Raw genomic sequence first — 26,725 nt, 5'->3', positions numbered from 1 at the left:
GGCTCCTATGATGAAATCTTTAATTACCAGAAGTGTGTCATTAGTTAGATGTGGAATGAATGATGGTACCGTGTTTTATTGCCTCACATGATTTAGCCATTTGTGCCATAAATTCATTGACCTCATCTTAAATGATGTCTCCTGTAAGACAGACTTGATTCATTATTTCTTAAGTGACGGGTTTTTTTTCTCTCTAATAATTTTTTGCTTCATCAGAAAGATTGCTTTTCTGTGTTTTTAGGGCAGTGTTCTGAACTGAAATATAATAAGGCAAGAACACACACACATCCACACTCACATTACCCAAAATGAGGCAGTCACAAACTTTCACACTATTACCTAAACGCTTTAGAATGTTGCAGAAAATGAAGCTGTAAACATTAGGCCTTTGCTTTAACCGGAAAGTTTGGTGCAATAGAATTTTGCTTTAAAACTTTGATGTCTGAAATTCTTTTTATGTGGAAATAGATGAAATGTGGTGGAGAATTCTCATTTGATAATTGGGATGGATCTGTGAGCATTCCTTATTCATCACTGAATTATTAAAAGTGAAGGAAGGGAGAACATTTAAGTTATATTTAGATTATTTTTTGTGACTCCACTTGAAAATATTTATTTAGCTTGAGGAAACAGAGGAATCCTCTGGAGGCAAATAATTCAATCTGGCAATTTAAAAACCAATTAAGGATTTCAGAAAACTCTTTCCCCTTATGGTTAAAAAATAAGATCCAAAAGAAATATGCCAGAAAATTTGGCATATTATTTTAATTAGTTTAATTCATTGATAATATTTTTTTAGTTCATGATTAAAGAAGCTATATTTGATCTTTTCCTTCAAGCTTACAAATTTACATTTTAGGCTTTCTATGGGTTCTAATAGTGAAACAAGTGGGTGGCTTTATTTCGTATAGGGATTTAAATGTCACATCATTACATATTAACTTTGTAAAAATGATCAGGTTTTTAAAATAATAACTTACTTGCCTCAAGGTTTAACTACTAGTTTATTTAACCATTATCTAGATAAGAATTTTCAAGGTTTGCTGGGTTTTGTGTGATTCTTTTCATCAGAGGCAATTCTGCACTCACCTGTAAACTTGCAGATTTCTCACCTATGATTTAAAAAAAAATTCCTATAATTCTAGAGAAATCTGAAAATACTGTACTGAAATGCAGAAGTATATTAGTATTGAAATTATTCTTCTTACAACAAGGATTTTTGAAAGGGTAATTTGATATAAGACTACACAGAAAACGAATGTGTGCCATTAAGTGTACGTTACTCAGTCTCACGCCTTGCAGGATATTACCTGCAAATATCAGTGGGGGGAAAAATGAGAAGGAAGAGATTGGATTTACACATACAGACCCACATCTGCCACAAGTCCATACACCCTCAGTCACATACGAGCATGCCACCACTGTTTACAGTCAAGGAAAGCTGAGAGTTAAATGAGATAAGTAATCAAATGCCCAGCATATGTTGTTTTTGAATTGTTGATGCGACCAATTGTGATTAAAAGTTATCATCTTTTAATGCTATCCATTTACCATGGTTAAAAAAAAAAAGGCAACAGCACTGTACCAACAACAGAACAACAGGCACCCTCCTCAACAAAAACAAGTTTCCGTTTAGAGCAATATTGGAAACAATGCTTTATGGAGGAGAGCCTTGAATTCAGTGAACTCACCATTGCACAGCATTTCCCAATTCTTCCTCCACCGCTGTATGGATTGAGTGCTAAGAATATGATTTTAAAAAGAAAGAAAGAAAGAAAGAAATTTAGATAGATAAAGAAAAAAAGAAAAAGAAAAAAATGTGTGTGTAATTTCCAGTCAAAAAAGTAAGGCACTGAAAGAACTACTGAAAATTTTGACATCTGTTTATCTGTTTATAGCTATGGCAAGATTACTCATATTAATTCTTGTTTAAAATGCCATATGAAGGAAAGACATTTGTGCAAACAAGAGTCATATTTGAATTGTAGATCATGTCTTCACCATCTGTGAGAGCTGATGGTGTTGCAAAATTAATGTGTTAATGAAATCACAATAATTTCTCCAAAGTAATGGGTTCTGAAGCCGAGAATGACTATTTTTTGAACTTTGATGTCTAGTGATTTCCAATTGGGAAAAGCTCTCAGCCTTTAATTAGTTCTGCAGCCCAACTTTAAAATAAATTTGGTGATATCTTTCTTTTGCCAGGAGTAGATTTGAAGGGGAGGGGAGGAAGCCATAACAACTTTTGGAAAACGTTCTCTGGTGTTTGAAAAGTTGTTAAATAAGACTGCCTGCCAAGAAATGTCACCAAAAATTCTGACTACTGAGAGCGAGTGGGCAAACAGCTCAAAAAATAATTCTAGCTTGCTGCAACATCACAGGTTGGGAATAGCTAAACCTCACACAGACTTCATGACTAATTCCAAGTTTCCCTTTGGAAGCCAGACATAATGATGTTCCGCGCTTTGTGTTATTGGTTAACACAGCACAACCTTTCCAACTGCATTATTGAACACAGTCAATAGTGTAAAGTACTTTGCGTGAAGAGAATTTTATGGGGCTCTGTTTCAAAGGCCGCCGAACTTCTGGAGAATCCTTTTCTCCACAGGCATTACATTTACATTTCCAACGAGCCTCCTGGACAGGTGAAAATATGTGGGCAGGGGGATGTACGCCTTTCGTCAGACCCCCCCTTTATGTTGAGCTTCACGGGCACAACAGGGTTTGGGGTTGTTATTGAATTGTTTTTCCTGGAAAATGGTGATAATTGCTATTCCCAAGAATTACTATTTAAAAAGCACGTCTGACTTCCAAGGAGAAATCATTTGACAAACATTTAAGAATGTTACCTTTCAGAAAGAAACCCTTCCGCCTGTTCGAAAAATGGTGATAAAGTTTGAAAGAACCTCTATGTGAAACACGAAACACGATCTGCCAGAGGAAATTGCTTATCTTGTTTTCTTTTTATTGCTGTGTTGTAGGTATGTGACTGGTGTAAGCACATAAGACACACAAAAGAATACCTGGATTTTGGGGACGGGGAACGAAGGCTTCAGTTCTGCAGTGCAAAATGTCTCAATCAATACAAAATGGACATTTTCTACAAAGAGACACAGGCCAATCTTCCAGCTGGGTTGTGCGGCACACTACACCCTCCCATGGAAAATAAAGCAGAAGGCACCGGGGTGCAGCTGCTCACTCCAGACTCTTGGAATATCCCTCTAACAGATGCTCGGAGGAAGGCCCCCTCCCCGGTGGCTGCAGCTGGCCAAAGCCAGGGCCCTGGCCCATCGTCGTCCACCACCGTCTCTCCATCTGACACTGCCAACTGCTCTGTCACTAAAATCCCCACACCAGTGCCCAAGTCCATGCCCATCAGCGAGACGCCAAACATCCCTCCTGTCTCTGTCCAGCCACCTGCTAGCATCGGGCCTCCCCTCGGTGTCCCGCCTCGCAGCCCTCCCATGGTGATGACCAACCGCGGCCCGGTGCCGCTGCCCATCTTCATGGAACAACAGATCATGCAGCAGATCCGCCCGCCCTTTATTCGCGGGCCGCCGCACCACGCCTCCAACCCCAACAGTCCCCTGTCCAACCCCATGCTCCCTGGCATCGGGCCCCCACCCGGCGGCCCCAGAAACCTGGGCCCCACTTCCAGTCCCATGCACCGGCCCATGCTGTCGCCCCACATCCATCCCCCCAGCACCCCGACCATGCCTGGGAACCCCCCGGGCCTGCTGCCCCCACCGCCCCCGGGCGCGCCCTTGCCCAGTCTCCCCTTCCCGCCGGTGAGCATGATGCCAAATGGCCCCATGCCCGTGCCCCAGATGATGAATTTCGGGCTGCCATCGCTCGCCCCGCTGGTGCCACCCCCCACCTTGCTCGTGCCATACCCCGTGATCGTGCCCCTGCCCGTGCCCATCCCCATCCCTATTCCCATCCCTCACGTCAATGATTCCAAGCCCCCCAACGGATTCTCCAGCAACGGGGAGAACTTCATTCCGAGCGCCCCTGGCGACTCTTCAGCGTCTGGAGGCAAGCCAGGCGGACACTCCCTGTCCCCCAGGGACTCCAAGCAGGGCTCGTCCAAGTCTGCGGACTCGCCGCCCGGCTGCTCGGGCCAAGCCCTGAGCCTAGCGCCCGCGCCCGCGGAGCACGGCCGGGGCGAGGTGGTGGACCTGACGCGGCGCGCAGGCACCCCGCCGGGCGCGGGCAGCCAGCTCGGCTTCCCCGGCGTGCTGCAGGGCCCGCAGGACGGCGTCATCGACCTGACCGTGGGCCACCGGGCCCGGCTGCACAACGTGATCCACCGCGCGCTGCACGCGCACGTCAAGGCGGAGCGCGAGCCGGGCGCCGCGGAGCGCAGGACCTGCGGCGGCTGCAGGGACGGCCACTGCAGCCCGCCAGCCGCCGGCGACCCGGGTCCGGGCGCCCCCGCGGGCCCCGAGGCCGCCGCGGCCTGCAACGTCATCGTGAATGGCACGCGCGGCGCCGCCGCCGCGGCCGAGGGCGCCAAGGGCGCGGAGCCGCCGCCGGAGCAGCCCCCGCCGCCGCCGCCGCCCGCGCCCCCCAAGAAGCTGCTGTCGCCCGAGGAGCCGGCGGTGAGCGAGCTGGAGTCGGTCAAGGAGAACAACTGTGCTTCCAACTGTCACCTGGACGGGGAGGCGGCCAAAAAGCTGATGGGGGAGGAAGCCCTGGCGGGGGGCGACAAGTCAGACCCGAACCTTAATAACCCCGCGGACGAGGACCACGCGTACGCTCTGCGGATGCTGCCCAAGACGGGCTGCGTGATCCAGCCTGTGCCAAAACCCGCGGAGAAGACTGCCATGGCGCCGTGCATCATCTCCTCGCCCATGCTCAGCGCGGGGCCGGAGGACCTGGAGCCTCCGCTCAAAAGGAGGTGCCTCCGAATTAGAAATCAGAATAAGTAAAAGGTTTGTATGTCCATCGGGGCTCTCCTTCGCACGAGCCCGTGCACCTCTCCCTACTCCTTACGAGGCGGAGGCGCGAGAGCGCTCCCGGGATGTTCGTGTTTTTACCGTGCGTGTTTTAGAGCTCACCTAGTGCGGTCACACGCTGTCACCATTTTGATCCAACATCATTCCCATTTTACAGCCGAGGAAACTTCATCACAGCAGGTACATGCCGTGCCCAAGGTGACTGACTTAATGGTGAAGCCCCGTCTTGCGCCTGACTTGAAACACTATCTAGTTAACCAGACTTTTATTCTTAAGCCCATCTCTGTAATTGACCCTGTTGAAGAAGAGGGACGGTGTGGGGAGGAGGGAGAGATTCCTTGGGACCCTTAAATGTTCAGACGTGAGGTTACAGAGCTGTGGTAAAGGTGAACTGAGTCACTTCCGGGAGGCGGGTAGGCTTATTGGCACAAGGTCTCGACTCACCAAATTTTCTCAAAAACCACAGGTTCCATGTGCAAGATGAGAATACAAACTAACTTTCTTACATGCTTATGCCAACCGAACCCTGGGCCTCTAAGCCCCATTTCCGTGGCAAAGTGTTGGAAGAGTGGTCCATAGGTCCTGTTGAGGGAGGCTCTTCCTTCCTCTTGTCCTGAAGCATTCCCTAGGGTAGGCCTCCAGCATTGCTGACCAGCTTTGCCTTCTCTCCTTTCTGGGGCTCAGTGGCTCAGCTGGTGGGTTGCTCCCCTCTACAGACAATGGGAGGTGTTCACAGGCAAGAGGGTCATGCTGCCGAAGCAAGTGGGAGTCCGTATGTCTGACCTCATGAAGGGAAGGAATCCTGCTTCATGCCCAATGAGCTATTGATAATGAGTCCAGAATTTCAGCAAGGGGAACAGGAACTAGCATGTGTAGCACTCCCACCAGAGCCAGACTTGGTCTCTTGTGAGCCTCCCACCAGGTGGCAGAATCCGTGTCCTCTCCATCTTAGCAAGGAGGAAGATAAGGCATGGAGGTGTTGTATAAATGAGAACTAGCAAGTGAGAAAACCAATATTTAACTCCAGCCTGCCAGCCCCAGGCCCGCCGTCCATCCTGTTGAGGCTTAGCAACAGTTTGTGGAGAGAAAAGGAAGAGAAATGAACATTTGCTGAGCTCCTGGTTTGTGCACAGTTCTTCCAGGAGCTGGGGAGAAACTAAGGTGACTATGATTCAGTGCCTGCCTTCCACTTAGTCTGGTGGGGACATAAATCCAGGAGGAAGGAAGCCTGGGTAGAAGTGGACCATATAGAAAGAACGGCTGGTTCATGTTTGCATGTGCAGGCCCTCTTCTAAGTGTTTTTTAGTAGGATTTATTTAGATCTGGATCAATGTGATAATTATTGTTGTCTTCGTTTTACTGATGAGGAAACTGAGACATGGAAGTTAAGTAAGTGGCCCAAGATGACCGAGTTAGGAAGCAGTCAAGATGCAAATCCAGGCTGTTTGACTCCAGAGCTGCATTTTCTTGAAACCACTGTAAGAGAATGGGCTAAATGGTCCCTTTATTACCCTACTTGATGAAATTCTTTTATTTACCTTAGCTGTCTTGGGGAAGGTTCCTAGACAAAAACCAAACATATCTGCCAACTTTTCCAAGTGTTGAGACAGTGTTCAATTCATTCTTTCTTTCTTTCTTTCTTTCTTTCTTTCTTTCTTTCTTTCTTTTTTGACGGTGTTCAATTTTTGTTTTTCTAGCAGCAACAACAAATCTAAATACCAGCCCGTTACTCCACAGTGGGAAATAAAGATGTGGGCCAGAAACCTGGATATGGTGTGTCCAGACCATTGTCTCCATGTTGGCATATCTACATGGGGACCTACCTATCTCACAAGCCAGACACTTGTTTGGGAAGCATAGGGCTAGCACTGAGGAGCTTGCTGGGCGGTTCGAGAAGGCTTTCCCAGTCACCATAGTTTGAGGTTTCCTTTTCCATTGCTGGCTTTGCCAGTAGGAGCAGAACACTAAAAATCAGCTCACCATCCTTTCTTGGTTTTACATCTACAAAATCTGCTGTCCGGAGACAGGTGAACTCAGCTTTCTCGTAGTCAATCTCAAATGGAAATGCCCCTTATATCTCCACCAGCATAATCTGATCTAGTTAATAAAACAGTGAGCAACAGGAAAGTGTGGGATGAAGAAGTGATGGCCTTTAGAAAGCCAAAAAGCATTGGGAATTGGAATTTTAAATATATTCTGATAGCAATCATTCCTGTGATGTTATGGGAGGAACTGGAGGGTGAACAATTTTACTGCCATTACTAGAGTGAGAAGTGACCAGGCCAAGAATAGTGCCACTGGTCTGTGAGTAGCGAGGGGCCCAAAGAACATAAAAGCATGAGATATATGATGGCTGTGTGGATGATATATGTTGCTGAATACAGAATCATATTAGGGTCTTGTATGCGGACTGGAGTCGTTACGAAAAATATTAACCTGGCTTCAGCCACTTTCAGAAGATGCAGTGACAAAATTGCCCATAGCCCCTTGAGATGGGAGAGTTCTTTTTATGACGGGTCCCGTAAGAAATTACAGCTTTTCTCTAAAGTCAGAGACACTCAGGCTTGGCCAGCTCCAGTAAGGTGACAAGGCAAGTGATTTAAGATGGGGAAGAACTGCCTCTCCTCCACTAAATCACATTTCCTCTTGCCCTCTGGAGTTACGTGTCACCTCGAAGTGCAGTCTCAACCCGCCATAATTCACTCACATCCTCTGACCCTTCCTGATTCTCTGGGCACATGTGGTGCTGTTTTTCTTCGGTGCCTTCAGAAACCCAGCCCATTCATATGGTGGTGGAAATTGGAAATGCATCCGTTAAATAAAGGGCGGCATGGCTTTTGTGCCCTGACAGTGAACACTGTTGGTGATGAGTTAAAGCCAAAGTGGAAAGCATTAAACCGGACGGAGTTGTGGGGGCTGAGGTGTGGCCGAGTGATTTCTCCATGTGCTTGTTGGTGACTCACACACAATTTCTCTTGGAAAGTCTGTCGGTAACTTGTCAGGGTTCTTCGTACTTTTCCCCGGTGCCTGCCATTCTCCTGCCCTATTACTGGCTTGTTTGTTTATCATCTGAAGCAGATTCAAAGCAGACTGTATCTTGAGATCAGTAATCTGGGGAGCTACAGTGTTCTTCAAAGAAGCCATCAAATTTGCTAGTTCTTGGCCAATATGAGGTTTGGTGTTTTTTTGTTTTTGTTTTTGGGGGGCTTTGTTTTCTTTGTTTTTTCCATTTCGAAGTGATTCTGTTCCTGGTTACCTGACTTTATGCATTCTTCTTTGTTGATACGATTACAAATGATTTCAACGAGCAGATATTGTCTTAGATGCAGAACTAATGAGGTTTTAGTTGAAGACTTTGGAAGATTGTAATCTTCCTTTAATCTTCAACTTTCAAGGCCTCAAATACCAGTGCTGCAGCTTCTGTAGGCTGGAAAAAATATTCCTCCAAATAATAAGAAAAACAACGTATAAACATTTTCCAAACTATTCTATCCACAAAGAATTCCATTTGTAAATGGAATACTCCCTTCTTTGTCTTTGCCTGGGAGCTTGGGGGATCGCTGTTTGTATTTGTACATTTTCTGAATTTCTACAGTTTACACTTGTTTATGGTACATTGGGGAGTTCAGAGTAACCATTTGCAAATGTTTGAAGATATTCAAAAGAAAATATCCCCCCTCCTCGATTTTCCAGGGAAATGACATATTCTAAGTAAAATAATCAATGGAAAAAATGTGTACCATGAGTAACCTTTTCACCCTCACTTTTTCCATTCCCCTGGAGCAACAAGTCCATACAACTTCTACCTTTGTGGCTTCCAGATTTCATACATGTTTCTAAAATAGGAAGAAAATCTGGGACTCTTTTTCCTGGTCCCAATTCCACGCTGCTCCCTCCGCCCCATGCTGCTCCCTCCGCCTCAGCAGCAGGGGTGCCTCCCACTTTTTGTTTTCTTGGGGAGAGCTGGAGGAGGCAGCCCTAGTTGTGGCTCCTTGGAGTTTAATTATTAGTCTGGTTATGGAGCCACAGTCCTGAGAAGGATGATCTCAAGGTGGGGGAAGGTGTGCTGACCTCTTCAGGAAAGCCTGAAGGGTGGAGGTGATGGGTAACTCTTTGCCAGTTTAGTTTCTCCAGCTGGAAAACTTGAGAGAGTCAGCTGCCTGGGAAGTCAGATCCATACGTTGGAAGTACTCCTTTGGCTGCCTGCTATGAAGGCAAGGAAAAAGAAGAAAACCTGAGACTGAGAAGAGGAAATTGATCCCATTGAGGTGTACTCAGACCCTCTTGCCAGTCTGGAGATTCTTAATGTCCCACTACGTGGGGTTATGGAATGTCTAAATTGGCCACGTATCCCCTGATGTTCAAGTTTCGGCTGTCAAGATGCAGAGGGCTGTCCAGTTCTAGGTAGGGGTAATTCACAGAGTGAATTACCTGGTGGACCACCAGGTCCACCTCATGGACACGTGTGAGTTGGGAGGAACTGCCAGAGCTTCCTGTGATCATTTCAGATGTATAGAGGAGACTTTTCTAGATTGCAGAGTCAAGGTCGGTCTTAGCCACATCTCATTCAGGGCCTCTGGCTGTTTTAATCCTTGCCACAAAGGGTGGTTTTAATGTGCAAGCATCTGGCTTTTGGATGTTATTTCAATTAGATTATGGTACAATAGGAAAGCATGTATGTGACCAGGTATTTACTTCTTTCAGATGGAGCCATAACTCTCCATCTTCAGCAGGGCTCAGACTAGGGTGAAGTGAGAGGGTGCTCAGTGCACAAACTCGAAAGCACTCAGTCTCAGGAGCGTGCAGGTGCCGTGCTAGTCACGGCCTGGCTTCCAGGCCTTCTGGCTGATGTGGCTGCTCCTTCAAGCTGGTCTTCTGCTCCCTGGACTAGTCCATGGGTGGCCTTCAGCAGCGCCCCCTGGAATTCTAGGGCAGGTGTTACATACCTGTGCACAGAGGCATTGTCTTGGGAGGAGAGGTCCATAGACCTCGGCTTCTGAAGAACTATGCCTGACATCTCGGAAGGATTATTTGACATCATCACAAAGCCATATCTGAGCCGGAATTTTCCTTGTCTCTCTGAGGAAGCCAATTTAATGGTAAAGTTTTCCTTAAAACAGAATTATCTGTAGCAGTTTTTGCCGTGGATGGACCTAATATCACAGAACCACTGTTGCCGCGATATAACATAAGACTTGCCTCCAGAAGACGGCTTTAGTGACAAAAGGCAAAAGGCTGTAGACCCTCCATGTCCTGTGAGCACAAGAAAAGGTAAGCAAGAGAAGAAACAAGTTAGATACTTCCCCAGCCCCCTGGAATTTGAGGTTTCTACTGTGGAGGGATACACTGTCCTTCAGGGGACAAGCTTATGTCCTACTTTCAAGGCCGAGGGAGCAGAATGACTGGCGTCTGGGAGGTGGACGGCTCAGTAAATACCAAGGCATTGATAGGGACATGTCTGGAAGTGCTACCCATTTTCCCCAGCTCACTAGCATGCTTCTTCACCCCGAGACACCGGGCTCAGAGAGAGGGAAAGCTTTGGATCACTTCTTAACAAGCCATTGCTCAGAAAGGTGCTAGAAATAAACTCCCTGTCTGATTTCCAACAAATCATCTCCTTGCCAGCCTGAGCGGCTGCCTGGGCATCATGGTTCAATCACTTACACCTATCTTCGTGCAGACAAGTCCTGGGGAGGGCCAGAGGTATTTGAGGACCAAAATACACTCGAGCACAGTTACCTCATGTGGTGAAAGACCTCCATCCCCAGCATGCTGCCTTTTCCAGATTCTCTTGTCAAAGAGATTGTTCCAGAGGGATAGAGGTGGCCATTCTGTTTCCCTTCACCCCATCCTGCAAAGAATTATTGCGTGTTCTTCGGTTGCTGGTCTAAATGGACAGCACTTCATACGTGAATGCACGTTAAGGTAATGCATTCTGCATGCGTATGCTTTTTTGTGTGTTTAATGTCTCAAAAGCCTAAAAGGAATCCATTTCTGAGAAACAAATAAATTAGCTTTAAAAGATAAACGATGTAATGCCGGCATCCTTTAACAGGGTCCCATTCTCACGGAAAAGGGGTCAATGCCCTTTCCGAGGCCAGTTCGAAACGTTGACCCCATAGAGCTTTCCTCCAAATTTGTGGATTTCCACAGCATTCTTCCTGACAACCAAGTGGGATGGGGTCCGGCCTGAGAATGTGAGGCCATCCACGAAGAGGGAGAACACACACACACTCACACACAAACACTCATTATTTCAAGGGTCACTGAAAAGATGCTTAGTGACAGCAACCGGAGCAAAAGCAGATGACAAGAACGAGCAAAACTTGAAATCAGGCTCTCATGCTTTAGAATGGCCCCCGAGAGCACGGCACATTCTTAGACTAGAAACCAGTCCGGCTGCCCCCAAGATCTTTTAACTCTTCGCTCTTCGTCCTGAGCTGGCATCAGCAGTAGCCTGTGTGTGCAGTTCTACCAAGCTTTCCCAGCGCCTTCTCTGAATAGAGAGAAAGGAACTTCCTTTCCACGGAGCCATGGGTTCCAGACTGTGACAAATCAAAGTTGCCCAGCACTCCCCAGCCTCATGCCACCCTGCTCTTGTGCTGCGCTGCTGGATGTCTCATCGTCTCCCCCATTGAGCCTCTGGTGTGTTGTCTCTCTTTGATAGCACGCTGTGTTTTGTTGCGGGTAAAAAGGGAGGTAAGAATGTGACCAAGAGCATTTAGGCAACAGGAGGGAGAGATACACTTTATAGACTCATTTAATATGAACCATTGACCTAACATCCCAAAAAATGCAATTAAAAAGTATATCTCTCTCTCATTTGCATGGCTTATTTCCCCAGACATGTGTTTGGTATTGAAAATGAATGGTATTCCCATTCAACATGTGTCCCAATTTGTAATGATATCCTCCTTGCAGCTGGCCGAGTTCTCGAAGTGTTTCTAAAATGTTGCTGTCTTAAATTTGAGCCAACCTACACTAACAAATTATCTAGAAGCAAAGTGGCTAAGCTGCGTTTGGTGAGAGAAAGGGAAACCCTATATTTCATCCTTCAGCTCTTGTTTTGGAAATTCGGGCTGTAACGTGATCTTTTTCTAAGGAAATCTACACACGCACACTTTAAAAATTGTGCAGCTTGGGTGTTGTGGGAGCAAGAACGATCAGGTTTAAGTTTCTCTGCAAAGTTCTGCATCCCATCAACAAGCCCTTTTGATATTTTAAACCCATATTTAGAGTAATTTAAAGATATTTGGAGCACATGTGGTTAAATGTAAAACTTTGTCATTATGATTTGTTAGATGCTTATACTTTAAATATTTATAAGCCATTTTTAAGTACTTTATCCAAAAGCTCTCTCCCACTGGAATACTGTAATTGAGTGGTATCCGAGCGTCATTATATAGAGAAGATACGGGGTGAAGTCACAGCAGCTTGCATGTGCGTTCTTCCTGTTTTTCTGGTTTTAATTCACATGCTATTTTTAGTAGATTCTGCTTATTTAAAAAATGTATAAAAAGTCATAAACAGTGTTGGTTGTCTGTGAGTTTAAAAAAAATTACCGAGTTCTCCCAAAGGTAAAATGTTCAACTTGAATCGTGTCATGTCTCACCTCTTTGTCTTACCCTGGGAATAACTAGTAAGACTTTTCCGGGAGAGCATTGGCTCTGGATCTGTGGCCATATGAGTTTAAAGTGTCATATTGTTCCTCTGAAGTGTTTTACGGGCAATTTATTGGTGGTTAGATTGGACCCTTTATGATTCACCTTTAGCTGTCTTGGAAACTAAGACCTAGGATCCCGTCTTTATCAGAGGTCGCCTTTTCATGCACTTCATATGAAAAAGAGGAGGGGGGGGGGAAACCCAGACTTTTTCCACACTCAGAATCCATTTAAGCTTCAGAGGTTATAAATTTCAAACTGACCACAGGCCTCTGGGGCTCACACTCTTTTACGGCTGGCAAAATACAACTTTCTGGTAAGAACGGGGAAAAGAAGGCTTAAAAAAGGCTCATAAACTTGCTTGGACATCTAATAGCTCTTACCAAACAGCATTTTCATGAGTTAAGTGTAAATGAGTCAGAAACATATAGATTGAATTTCTTCTAAAATACACATGGGTTTAAAAATTAAGGCCAAAGTGCTTGGCAAAATAAGTTTTGGTTTTAGCCAAACCCCAAATGTTTGAAAAAAAATATTTCTACAATTTGCCAAACCAAAAATACATCCAGGTCCCTCCATTCCTCTCCTTTAATACGATGGCATCGTAAGCATGGGCCTTAATGTCTATTATCATATCCACCAAGGTTTGAGCAACACGAATCCTAAATGTTGATTGAAAAACTATGAAAAATTTTGGAAAAACTTTGTGGCTCTGCAAGTGAAGGTGAGGGACTGCTGGTTCAGAGGTCCGATTTTGACAGCTCTCTTCACTGTCTGATCATCTGACCAGTTGTGTATGTGTACAGGCGTGCCCACGCACACGTGTGTGTGTGGCCTATGCAGAAGAATAATAGCTTTTAAAAAAAATTCTTTATTGGAGTTCTTAATTTATACTTAATTCATATTTTACAGTCTACAAACTTAAAAAACTCCCAATCATTTCTAAACAGAAGGAGGCAGCCCCCTTTCACTTATTGATAGAGATGGTCTTCATGTATTTCCCTAGAGAATAAAATATATCCATTTTAAAAAAAACATATCCATTATTAACTAATGATACCTAATGTTGACTTTGTGCAGGGATACTGCTGTCAAGAAACACAGGGAAGGGAGGGAGGGAAGGAAGGAAGGGAAAAGAAAGAGGGAGAGGGAGTGGCAGGTGTTCTTGACTGTTTTGAGGAGCTAATAAACTGCTGGGAGAGACAGGAAATAACCAAGGCAGCTTCTCCAAGCACCACGCGGAGCTGCCAGTCGCCGTGGTCCCACAGACTGTGCTTCAGGGAGGACAGGAGCCTGCGCAGTTCTCTTGGGGCTGTAACTGACTTTCTAGCCCAAGGCTGGCCAAGGGGGCGCGCGATATTCGTGGACTAAATGTAGGCGAAGCGCCCCAGGAGAACAACAACGAATGGAGTTACCCTGGGAGGGTTCTAGAAAGCACATGAGTTGGGAGTTAGGCCCTAACTCTGGGGAGCGGCCTGGACTGGCAGTCGGGAGTGTCAGGCTAAGGAGGGCTATGGGATGTGAAAAGCCACAGAGGTGGAGAGCAGTGAGCTCCGTTAGGGGGCAAACGCCCCCCCCCCCCCCCCCCCCACTTTGCCAGGCTGGGGCGGAGCCCCGGAGGCTGGAGGAGGGCAGTGAGAGCTCCGGGGCGGGGAGGCTGTGGGCTGGTACTCCACGCGCTAGGCCGACCTCGAGCGGAGGAGTGACAGCGTGAAATCTGTGCTGGGGGAAAATTACTTTAGCAGCTGTTCACGGACTGAAAGGAAGCGAGAGAAGGACTGGCATCGCTGAGGCTGATGGCTGTGTTCTGATGACAGCCTAATTACCAGGGGTGGATGCTAAACGTTGCGGGACGTGATGGCTACCGTGAGAGGGGCGGGGCTGCCCCCTGTGCACCGGAAGTGGTGGCCGTGCACCGGAAGAGGGGCTTTGCGTCGGGCCTGGGCCTAGAGGGGCTTCCCGGCTGGTGGCGGAAGGACAGACAGTGTCCAAGGCCAGTCCGGGGGACGATGGCGGGCCCCCAGGGCCGTGCCGACACAGGAATCATCCCTTGGGACCACCAGCTGGCCAGGCGTGGTGCGGGCTATGGGCTGCAGCTCTCGGGAACACGGAGGACGGTGGCCACGAGGACACCGGACGCTCTGGTCTTGGAACCAGGAGCAGCCATCAGGCTTGGGTGGCTGGCTCTACCTCAGACAGCTTCTAGGATGTCCCCAGCTGCTGAATCCCATCCCCATCCACCAAGGGCCTGGGAGTGGTGTCAGGGGAGTGGACAGCTTCTGCAGATGTCCTTTTATCTTTTTAACCTTCCCTACCACAGACCTTCTTCCCAAGCACCCGCATCTGGTGACAGTGGGCTTCCAGCGGGGAAGGTAGGCAGTGGTGTGGCTTCCTGGCAAAAGGAGTGCTTTGGAGTCCAGATCCCGGCAGAGGCATTTCAAGGTGAGACAAGTGCCTTGTCTCCTCCAGGTCATAGGCAGTGATCCCACCCGTGTGAGGGATGGGTAAGAAAACATGGACAGTGGGGCACATCACAGGTGCCCAAGAGCCACCAGCTACTGTCCCTAGTGGAAAGGCTGCAAGGTTTGGGAGACCACGGGGCTGGTGTGAAACCTGCTTGGATTTGAAAACTGGCCACATCGCTTACTAGCTGTGAGTTTGGATCTGCTTTATAACCTCTTTGTGCCTGCTTTCTCATTATGTAATGGCATCAGCTAATATTTATCGAGCACACTCCATATGTAGGCAGTGTTCAAGTGTTACACACCCACAACAGCCCTGTGGGATACCAGTAGTAAGTCAATTTTACAGATGAAGTAACTGAGACACAGAAAGGCTAAGTCTTCCACCCAGTGTCATTGGTCAGTCAGCAACAGTGCTGGGATCCGACTGGCAGCTCAGCTCCAGAGTCCCCATGCAAAATCATAGAGCACATCTCATATACAAGGAAAATGAAGAAAATAGCCCCTACCCCATAGAGTCATCAGGCTCCAGTGTAGATAATCTGGGTGAAATGTTGAGGTAGTGTCTGGTGTATAGTAGGTGCTTGCTAAAAGAATCGTCACGTGGCCCCTGCAGCCCAGAACTTGCTTCCCTTGGATGTGTGTAATGGAAGGTAAGGAAATGCTTCCATGCTGTCAGCCTTGGAGGTGAGGAAACCATTCCAGAAATTCTAAGATGTCTGGTTCAACGTTTACAAGAAGGAACTGGGACAAACAGAGCAAATGCTCAAGGTCAGAGTGGCATAGCCAGGATTAGAACCTGAGTCCTCATTCTGCCTTTCCTCTCAGTGGGAAACAAGATCTGACCAAAGCTGCTTGAGTTACACACCCTGTGCCAAGAACCAGAGGCATATTTTTGCCACCCGTGGTATCACTTCCTCACGTTGAGCAGCTGATCTCAGGAAATAAGTTGTACTTCAACATCTGGGGTAGTGAGGGTAAAGAGTTGCAGGGAAGCAAATATTAACCATTCTCTCCATGTCCTTGGCTGCATGGGGGTGGGGGTGGGTGGCGGCATGGTGGGGAGTCAGCATGCTTGCTCTCATTCGGTACAGCGAAGTTAGTTTCCATGAATATGAAGGCTCTCTCTCTCTCAGTCTCTCCTGTGCTCCTCCCCACCCTTCTCTACTCATGGACTGGTTGTAGAGAAGAGATAAAGTGCCAGAAAGACCACCTTTCCAGCTCCCGCCTAAAATCCTAGAATTTACTATCGCTCCGTAAACCATAGCTGCTCGTGTCAGAAAGCTGCTTTTTGCTCTAGGATCCTTTTTTTCTTCTTTTTTTTTTAACCTAGACTCCCTCTGTCCAGATAATATAGATATATAGAGAAATGACGGACTCAGACTTAACACAATAAACATCTACTTTTTTTGTCGAAGGCAAAATTTTTAGAAGGCACACGAACCAACATTAGCCAGTTTGTATATTGGATGGAACTTGAATGAAAATGCACTTATAGCTTCTTAACAAATCATGTCGCAAAGTTCTTGTTTGCCAAGCAAAGGAACTGGACTGTGTATGTCTTTGGGGCCCTTATGGCTCTGACACTGTGACACCCCCCCCCCCACTTGTTGGGAAGGAAGGGGAGAGATGAAACCCTGGACTGGGGGAAGCACTCCCTTCATGGGACCATAGAACTTGGGGTCATGGGAACCAGACTCAACCCACTCTGCCCCTTTCTAGCTAGTGACTTTGACCAAGTAAGCTCCTCACCCTTCCTGGGAAAAGTTTCCTCATTTGCAAAATGGGGACGATAATAAATACTTGAGTAGCATTGTTGGTTCAATGAGATAACCACACACAATATGCTTGTTTTCAAGTGAAATAAGTACATAAAAGTGCCTAGGGCAGTCTTTGATATAAAGTAGATGCTCACTAAAATTTGAGTGGAAAACTGCAGACTTAACACAATAACTTAACTTAATTCCCAAACCATTATGGAAGTGCTCAGTCCTAAAAGCCAGGGGCTTAGCGCTCTTGGCTCATCATCCAAATTTCCCGCAGAACATTAACTGTATTATGTAATTCTTCTTCTTCTTCTTTTTTCTCTTTTGTGAATAACTGTGGCCACCAGCTCCAGTGCGTTAATGAGCATGTACTCATGAATCCCCACCTGCTTTTAGGATAGGGCCAGACAGGGTAATTTGGTTTGCTCCAACCCCCTAGGTTCCAGGAAGGATTTGAGGTATTTAAGGAGGATCAGTTGTCTAGGATGAAGAAAAGGGCTTGTATGAGTGCACAACATGGGGCTCCATGACTGAAGGCTCTTTGTCTCCTAGGAACTTTTCAAGGTCAGCAAGAAATAGCAGTGACCACTTATGAGAATAAACAGGCCTCTCTACCCATTTAACTCATAGAACCGGCCAGGCAAAGAAAACCAAAATTTTAATTTGTCAAACAAAGGATTAAAAATGGAATTATCCCAGTAGGTGGTCTTATATGGTTGTGATTTGTATTGATTAAAGACTAAAATAGGAGATATTGCTAAAGGAGAAATTATAAAAAAAGAAAACCAAGGCCTGATGTTTGGTTTCTTTCTTTCTTTCTTTTTTCTGTTAAATATACTTGAGCCTTGGCTTTTCAGAGCCATGGGGAGGGCAGAACCGTGGTGATGAGGTTGTAGTTCAGACCAGAGCTCAACCCTGAGCTAACTGAAGCTCACCCTTGGATCCCATACCCCTCTCCCCACCACTGGTTATGTCCCATCGTAATGACACCAGGAAGGAGAAGCGATGTTTCTCAATGACTTTCACCCACTAATAAGCCCTAAGCAAAGAGATGCCCTCCATTTCATAAATGAAAACCCTTTCTGTCTTGGTAAAAGCCATTTCAATACCTCACGAAGCAATGGTTGATGGGGGAGAGGAGGAACCATTTTTTTTTTGGCAAAACCTCACCTTGCTGCAGCCTTTTCTGGAAAGGGCTCGCCGTGGAGACCACTATCTGGCATCACACTTGGGTTTATCAGCTAACGCAGGTGACTCTGCTCATTGACCGCAGGGCTCTACTCTTGTGAGTGTCCCAGAATAGCTGCGGCTACCTGAGAGCAGTTTAGTCCTCGGGGACTCATTATTGTCCCAGATAAACAGCGTGGCCCAAGCCAGCGCGTAATGGCTGTATTTAACCGTGATAAGTGATTGGCCGATGTGCCCGAGTGAGCTGCCTCGCTGCGGGGCCCCGGTAAATGGACAAAGGCCAGTGGCTCAGCAGCGGGCATTTCTTGCACATCGTGCAGCTGATGCCACAATGTTGTAGATTCTGGGAGTAAATATGACAGATGCGGGGAGCTTGCCTTCTAAGCAGGTAAGGCACAACAGACATCCAGGATTTTGATGATGCTAATGACAAAGGTATTTGAGGAAGGAAATAAGAATAGAAGTTTGGAGAATGGATTAGATAACCCAAGGCTGGTTTCCTGGCAGAGGTGGACTCTTGTACCATGGAGGGACCAGCTTGCAAATGTTGGGATGTAGGATAGGATAAAACATTTTTCTCTGGATGCATGTTTACTTCTGGAAGTGGTTGCATAGAAATTACAAAATTTCCTTTTAAATGCAACCAGTGTTAAGTCTTAGACTATAAAGGCCAAAGAAGGAAAGGTGAGAATGGTCGTATTTTGACAGTATTGACACTGAAAAAACTTATCAGTACTCAGATCCAATTTTTGTTCTCTGTAGTTCTCTGCAAACTCTTGTGTGGTAAAAGAGGATGAGTAACTCGATCACATTCTTAGCAATGCTCTCCTGATGAAAAAAGGAAAAGTGGGGCACCCGGGTGGCTCAGTCGGTTAAGCGTCCAACTCTTGATTGCAGCTCAGGTCTTGGTCTCAGGATCGTGAGGTCAAGCCCTAGTGTGGAGTCTAGTTTAAAAGAAAGAAAGAAAGGAAAGTTCTAGGCAGGCAGAGGCTCTCTCAGTGCTCTTGGTGTTTGCAGTCCCTAAGGAAGGTTCTTCATTCTTCTGGCCTGAAGGGACCTGGCCATATGAGCCTGCTGGAGACGGTGCATTGTGGAGCCGGTCTTCAAATACAGTACTCGCATGGTGTTCGAGCTGGGTTGTGTGTGCGTGATAGTCCATGTTATAGCACCCTGAATTGTCCTGCCTTGAGATGAACCCCCAGCTCACAGGAAAATCCAAATGGGAGGCACAAATATAGTCACTTCCCCAGAATTCCCTGCATTAAGGGATGCTCCAAAATTCTCTGCCAGAGAGCTGTGTGTGTGTGTGTGAGAGAGAGAGAGAGAGAGAGAGAGAGATTCATAAAAAGGAGTCTCTGGAACTTTGGGCTTTGGAGTTCAGAAATTTATTAATAGTCCTTATGTTATGCTCAAATTTATAATCCTGCATAGTTGACCACTGGCTTTGGTCCAAAAATCCTATGGTCACAGAACTTGAAAGGTGGAAGATATAATAGAAAATCTCACTGAGGCACCCATTTCGCAGAAGAATCAAGGCTTGGGCAGGTTAAGGAAGGGGACACGCTGGACTGTAACTCGTGTCTCTGTTTCACTTATCATAGTAATTTCCCCTTAGTTCAGATCAAGAAATTTAGAGTGGGTGATTTTCAGTAAGATCCCTCTGCTTGGCAAGGGCAACACAGGAACTGGCTCGGGCTCTGGAACTTCCTCATGATCACTCTCTAAACTCCCAAGTTTGCTTCCTCCCCACTCTTGAGTTCCATACTTTGCATACCAGTCACTTCTGGAAGGAGAAGCCCAAGCTTGGTTCTTCATTGTCATTGAAGCCAGAGTCTGTTCCCGTGTCCCCAACAAGGGGGGTGGGGTGCTGCCCTGAACCAGCCAGGGTCACAGGAACACAAGAAGGATGACCTTTGTCCCACCCCCTCCTCAAATGTGACTGCAGCAGGGACTTGTGCTGCCACCCTCTGGCCTTTCGTGGGTGTCCCAGACATGGCAAGTGTGTGGCGAGAGGCAAGGAAACAGCACAAATTGTCTACTTTGCCATTCTCTTAAAATAAGCTCGGTGTGAGGAGGCTTTCAGAGCAGCAGGAATGGGGCTGCAAAAAATAGAGTGCAGTGCAGCTGCACCCTTTAGAACTTGGGGGGAAAACACATATTATTTACCAGACAATAATAGATACCAGAGAATAATAATGATTATTATAGTGTTTGGGATGGCAAACGCTGTAGTTAAGGTTCCAGAATGGCTCTCATTATAATCCCGTTTTCCCAAGTCCCTTATGAAAGCCTTGAAATTTTCTCCAAGTAGGCTGATGCTGTCCATGTTTGGCCTTTGTCCAAAGGTGATTTGAATATAAAGAAACTCGTTTGAGAAATATTCCTCTTTTTGAGGTCATGATTACATTAAAGGGGGGAAAAAAAGCCACATCCTTGAAAAAGCCATTACGGCATTCCTAAGTCAGTCGTTCAAAATGGCGGTGTTTCCCAGTCACTGGAAGAAAGCGTTAAATGCTTTTACGCCACCCGCCTCTCCCATCCCCCTGCCTTTTCCTTTTTAAAGAAAGGATTCAGAGGCCCCCTCCAACTACAAGATTTGGTCACTCTTGGTCCCAAGCCCAGGGGTGGGGATGGTTTTCCTCCCTTCAAAGCAAGTTCCAGGCTGTGCTCCCTAAATGGAAAGAACTGCCCCAGAAGAAGCTACACTTGTATCTTTGGATCCATTCGTGCTTTCTGGGTCTCCTTTCCAATTCATTATGACCTCTCATTTGATAGTGGCTCTTGATATTTTTATTTCTGTATCCCTTCTTGCCATTGTTTCTTTCTTTCTGAAAAAAAGAAAGAAAGAAAGAAAGAAAAGGAAGTAAAAGAGAGAGAGACAGAGACAAGAAAGAATAAAAAGTGAGCTCTTTATTCAGAGATAAATAGCCACATTTCCAAATCTGACCATGCCAAATGAAAAGGTTTCCATGGCCTTGTAATTCCAACCCCCATTGCATATTTGTGGTGTTTTGCATTTTCACTTTGGTTCTTTAATATACACATTAAATACACACAGATCTGGTGATTTAATGTGATTTGGGGAACTCAGGCATTTCCTGTCATGCACATTCAGATTTTCAGACCTGGTTTTTGGCTGATCATTATTATCGTTACCATTAACACCAGGACTGGGAGAGCAGGGCTGAGTCTTCCCAACGAGCATGCTGACCTCCTCACACTTGTGCTGAATTCAGGCTACAGACACCCTGAGCAAGTTTGCACGTCTCTTTATAGCCTCTTTTTCTTCATCTATAAAATGCGGAAATTATATTATCTCTGGGGTCCCTTCAAGTTTTCAATTCTATCGCCTCCCTCCTCCCTGAGGTTATTTTTTCATTGTTCCAGGAATAATCTCAACCCTTGTAAGGACATTCACGAGTCCCCTGTCTCGTAAACCTCACGTTCAGTCAGCTTTTACCCAGTCACATTTCTGACATCCTCACGGATCAGCAGGAGAGAAAAGGAATTTTTTTGAGGGCATGAGGGACGGGAGCTGCTTGACCCTCATTCACTGGACAAACGCGTGTCTAGCTGAACCGGGGGCTGGGTGTGGAGATGTGGGCCAAATAGACACAGCCCCAGACCTCAGGGACTTTACAGTTTGCTTGGCAGACTTCTAAGTGGCTGTTTACTAGGAGTCCCTGAGTGTCCTCAGGAGGTTATATTTCAAACCAAGGGACTGGTGGCCAATGAAATGAGCCAGTAGGGATGGAGAGGCAGAGCCTAATATCCGTGGTAAAAGCCGGGTGGGCATTCTCCAGAAATGGACTTTCCTGGAGAACAGTCCCCTTCAGAGCTTCTGCCCTGGGATCCCGCAGCCCTGTTGGTTTATTGTCTGCCAGTCCCTTGCTACTGTTCGGTTCAGGTAGCAAGAGATGGGAATGACTCACCTTTGTCAGGCAAGACGCAGGGAGAGGGGCATTTCTCCCAGCTCAGCTGCCTCTGCAAGAAACCTCTGAAGAGAGGTCTTCGTGTCTGCAGTCGCTATTCATGGGCAAAAAAGCACATCTCTAGGCTTTCCTCCTTTGTAGCACACACCAGAGCTGTGACCCGGAGTACAGGGGTGAGGTCTGGAGCTCCAGGGCCCCCGCGTGACCTTGCCTCGCTTTGGTGTGACCTTGGACCATTCAAAAGAGCTGCCAGTTAAGCATGCTGTATGGGGGAGGGCGACGGTTGCCTGGTGGCGAAGGGATGCTGCTGTGGTCTTGGGGGAGGGCGTGGTGCCCCATGCTCATTACGGCATTCCAAGGAGCGACTCGTGTTTCATTTCCTCACACAAAGCTGGCAGGGCTGACCCGGAGCAGAACTGTGAATTAAAGACACGTCAGAATCACGCTGTGCTCTCTTGTCCTGGGCCTTCGTCGCAGGTCTGGCCCACCGGGCCAGAGCGTGCGGCCCTGCCTCCTGCCTGGGTTCTCCCTGCATGGGGTAGGGGTGTGGTCGGATCCTGTGGATGCTGACCAGCCTCTTCTTCTCTTTTTCCCAGGAACGCTCACTCACAGGGTCCCCTGCGTGGAGAGAGGGCGCAGAGCAAACCATGTCACGCCATCCAATGACACCAGCTGGTCAGCTCACCACCCCCTCTGGCTGAAACTCAAACGAATCAAGCCGCTTCCTGTCATTAAGCATCTCAGAGGAAGCAGCCCTCCCTTGGTGGCCTCCAGCCCAGAGAAGCCAGCACGTCTTGGACCTACCAAGCGGCCCAGCCTTCTTGCGGCCACCGTCTCTGCTTTTTCCCCAGAGGAACTTAGGGATTTCGCCCCTGGTTTTAGAACAACAAGACACCGACAAGCCACAAGGACCAACGTAGGTACTCTCCCTGCTCCATCTTCAAGGCTCAGAGGGTGAGGCTGGAAGATGATACGAATTTGAAAACAAACATCTTTTTTTAGTCATTTTAAAAACTGCTGTGGTTTTGCTGCTACACGAAGAATTGTGATTTTGCATTGTACGGTTTGGGACCTGTACTGTCCACGTTTCGAAGGCGGAGAGGGATCGTCCTGGGGTCCCAACACTTCAGCGTCGTCTCTGTCCTGCCCAGGATGCACTTTTAAATGAAGAGTTAGAATATTTTATTGGCTGATATACTTTTCTTGTTATTTTTACAAAGGCCACCTTTATCCTTTTTAATGCCATATTTTCAGTGTTACACTTTTATGGCTTTTAATTTTCGATTTGACAGATGTAAGAAGCAGCATGAATAGTTTATACTGTGGTTTTTCAGAGACTGAATGCCAAGAGAACTCGGTAAATGTTTATTCTTCTCAGCTTTCTCTTTAAATTCTCCTAAATAGCGCCCCATTTGGGAACAGAGCAAGAGTGTTGAACTGAAGACCAAAATGCCCTCAAGGTGTAAAACAATCTGAGGGGGACTGTTTGCTGGGCGTCACGAAAGACTTGGATGAAATTTCAACCCTGATGGTTTTCGGTGATCCAGGAAGTCAGTGAAGCAATCTCTCTCTACGCAGAGTCCTTTCATGATAATTAGAATGGTATGGACGAACCAGTGGAAACAAGAGGGAAAGTGAGAAAGATCGCCCGTGATTCTGTTTCACTGTTTGCTTTCTCCTGTCATGGTTAAGAGAAATGTGCAATTCGATCCTCGGTCAGTGGGTGGAGGATAACAGGGTAGATTTTCTTGTGTGCACTTGTACGGTCGTAGCTGCGAGTCCAGAAGTCCTCGAGAGCATGTGTACTGACACTGAGTTGGTGAGACAGTCGTGGAGTATCCCATTCTGATGAGTACAGAAAAAAAAAAAAAAAAAAAAAAAAAAAAGAAAAAAGAAAGAAAAAAAAGAGAAAAAATAAGAAAAAAATCCAAAAAAAGAAGAAAACTAAAAAAAAAAAATCAAATCACCTTGTGATTCAGTGTATCTGTTTACTAACTCAGATAAAGCAATTGTTCCCTCTTGAGGGGTCCAGGTGTCCCCTCCCCATCCCCCGCCCCACAGGGTCCCCGGCAAGCAAGCGGGAGACAGGAGGGGCGGCAGGCGGTGGGGGTGGGGTTTGGGGGCGGTGAGGCCGGGACAGTGTGGCGCTGGCCTTGAAGCACCTCGGGCCCGCGGATGCCGTGTACATACTGTATTTCTATATTCTCCTTTGTACAGAGTCACTTAACAAGTCAAGCTACTGTTTTACAGGTGCTCCTTATTTATTAGAGCTGTGAGAGCTTGGGGGACACACCTGGCGAGCGAGCTCGCTTTTTAAAAAATGAAATTAGGGGACAGGGGAAGGGAGGTGGGAGGGAGGGGAAGCTCGAAAGCCCAGGGAGAGATTTATAAAAGAGAACAAAAGGAAAACTTCCAGCAACAAATTAAACAAACAAACCCCAACACCAACTCCCCCTGCCCCCCCCCAACCCCGCAGGAAGCAGGGGTCCTTCTTCTGGGTGCTCACTTCCCTGCGGGGCTCCCAACATTCTCCTCTCTCCCTGACTGGTGTCAGCTTCATCAAACAAAAATAAATCTCTAAGAAAAAAAAATGCACTTACATGTGCTTATTTTTGCTTTTCTCATTATTATGACTATTGTTGTTATTTTCCTTGTTACAGAAGGCGCTCATTTCTTTCCCCCAGGGAAAAAATTTTCTAAAAAATAAAGTGAGTACGTTTTGAAGGATGCTGAGATACAGGGGCGACGCTGGCCTTCCTGACCTGCAGTGAATCATGCTTGTGTCCAAACAAGAGGCCACTGGCTTGTGTGAGGGGCTGCTTCCCCAGCATGCCCTTTGCTGATGACACAAAGGGACATGCATAGTGAGGTCCTGGGCCTGTAGACTGTGTGTCCCTCCCAACCACCCTCCCAGTCAGGGTTGGGGTTTTTTGGGCTCCAAGAAGCACCATCCAGTTGCAAACATCCCCATCGGGTTTCGTTCCCACCACACCATCTCAACACCCCCTCCTCCTCCAGGCTGGGAGATGTTTTTGTGTTAACTCTACAGGAATGGTAGATCTCTACGAGAATGTAGAACTCTACAAGACTGGTCAATCTGGTTTCTCCTTGGTACCTGAATTAAACATCAGAAGACTTCTAAGGTGGGTAATACATTAGTACCTCGTTCTACCCAGTGTTGATCTGTCTCATCCTCTTGTTCTGCCTGTGAAAAAAACCGAAGCCTGGAAAGGTGAATTGATTTGCTGAGTCCCACACGGTATGGTTTAACTTCTCCAAAAAAATGTAGGCACTGTCAGCAGCTTCTTTTGAGAGACTTTCCTGGGAGTGGATTCTGGAGACCAAGTTTCTTTCTCTCGTGGAAACAGGGACTCTCACAGGTTCCTGGCTGGAGTTATGACGACAACTCTGTAAGAGCTCTGTAGGCCCAGCTGAGGATGTGCCAGGGGCCCAGACACCCAGCTGCAGAGTCCCAGGTAGGATTTTTCATCTGGACTTGCTCATAAAGACAATCATCGAGGATGCTGATTTTGCTGTGGTCGTAGTCCAAGACGATTGAGCAAACAGTCTGACCCTTCTAGAAACAAAAGATACCTTTGTTCCAACACAAGAGGATTTTATGGCATCTCAGTAGACATAAGCATACCTTTCCCCTTCCCTCCCTTCTCCTAATCTTGGTGTTCCCTAAATACAAAATCTTCTTGGGCTATCAAAACTATCTATGAAGAGAAACAGAAATGAGAACATCAACTATTCCTAGCATGTGCTGAGGCTTTATTTGATCCTCAGAGAAACCATATGAGAAAGGCCTTGGTCTTTTCCCTTTATTATAAAAGAAGAACCAAATCTAAGTGAGTTTAATATTTGCCCAAGACCACACAGCCAGTGAGTCGCAGAATGGGATTCAAATCCATGAGGTTTGTGGCCAGAGCCCAGGCCATGCACATTCGAGCCAGAGAAAAACGGATGACATCTTCATGAAGAGTCATTTTGACTTCCTGTAAGTTTGGCAGTGGCTCAGTTTTGTTCCAAAGTGGTCCTCAATTTTAAACTAAGCCAGAAGGTTGAGCATTCATGGTTACTGGCCACTGCCTCTTATCGGGTGTGGGAAAGTGCTGAGACCACTCCGCTTCCTGAGAAATGCGTCAGGCAGGGTCTTCCTTGTTAGTTATCAAACCCCAGCTGGCCGCGGGGCCCCATGTGCAATGCTAAGGGGAGACCGGAAGAAGAATAAACTTCACAGCCCATGTCCTCGTAGCTTACAGGTAATGGGAAGATGGTGCTGTGGAAAAGATGGACCGCTTCTTGGTCTCACCAGCAATCCCCTTGAATATTTTCCAAGGTTTATGAAATTGCACATCAGGAGCCTAGATTCACCACTTTGCAAAGATGCACCCCCTCCCCTGCACTGTAGGTGCTCCCTTAAAAATGGGAGGACAGTTTGAGCCATAAGCAGGTGTCCCCTCATGCTGCCTACATGATGTGGCAGAAGGCCAGAGTCCAGGGCTAGGTACAAAGGCACTCAAGATGGATACTGCTTCCCTCTGCTCCTTGGCTTTTCCTCCAACCCAGGAACCAGAGTCCTTGCTTCCTTGACCAGGGGCAACAGGGCCTCACCCTGGGACATGTCACCCCTGTTCCCAAGCCCTTAGTGGTTCCCTACAGAAGCAAAGCCAAGGGCCTAGTAGGACAAGAGGAGCCCTCTGGTGTTGGTCCATGCTGGCCTCACCAGAGCGGCCTCTTCTCTGCCAGTGTGGC

At 46.9% G+C, this 26,725-nt stretch overlaps 1 protein-coding gene across 2 annotated transcripts in view; it reads left to right on the top strand.

Annotated features, from left to right (window-relative positions):
• SOBP (sine oculis binding protein homolog) overlaps positions 1-22,699 on the top strand; it is a 160,075-nt gene extending 137,376 nt beyond the window's left edge. For both annotated transcript variants that reach the window (XM_059176954.1, XM_059176953.1), the window contains 2 exons: positions 2,982-4,934; positions 22,564-22,699. In XM_059176954.1, coding sequence (XP_059032937.1) covers positions 2,982-4,931 — 1,950 coding nt within the window. In that variant the 3' untranslated portion in view covers positions 4,932-4,934; positions 22,564-22,699. The remainder of the gene's footprint in view (positions 1-2,981; positions 4,935-22,563) is intronic.
• Positions 22,700-26,725: the final 4,026 nt, after the last annotated feature.

Source organism: Mustela lutreola, chromosome 6 (genome assembly GCF_030435805.1).
Source record: "Mustela lutreola isolate mMusLut2 chromosome 6, mMusLut2.pri, whole genome shotgun sequence".
NCBI classification, from domain to species: domain Eukaryota; kingdom Metazoa; phylum Chordata; class Mammalia; order Carnivora; family Mustelidae; genus Mustela; species Mustela lutreola.
This window is presented reverse-complemented; position numbering and strand designations above follow the sequence as displayed.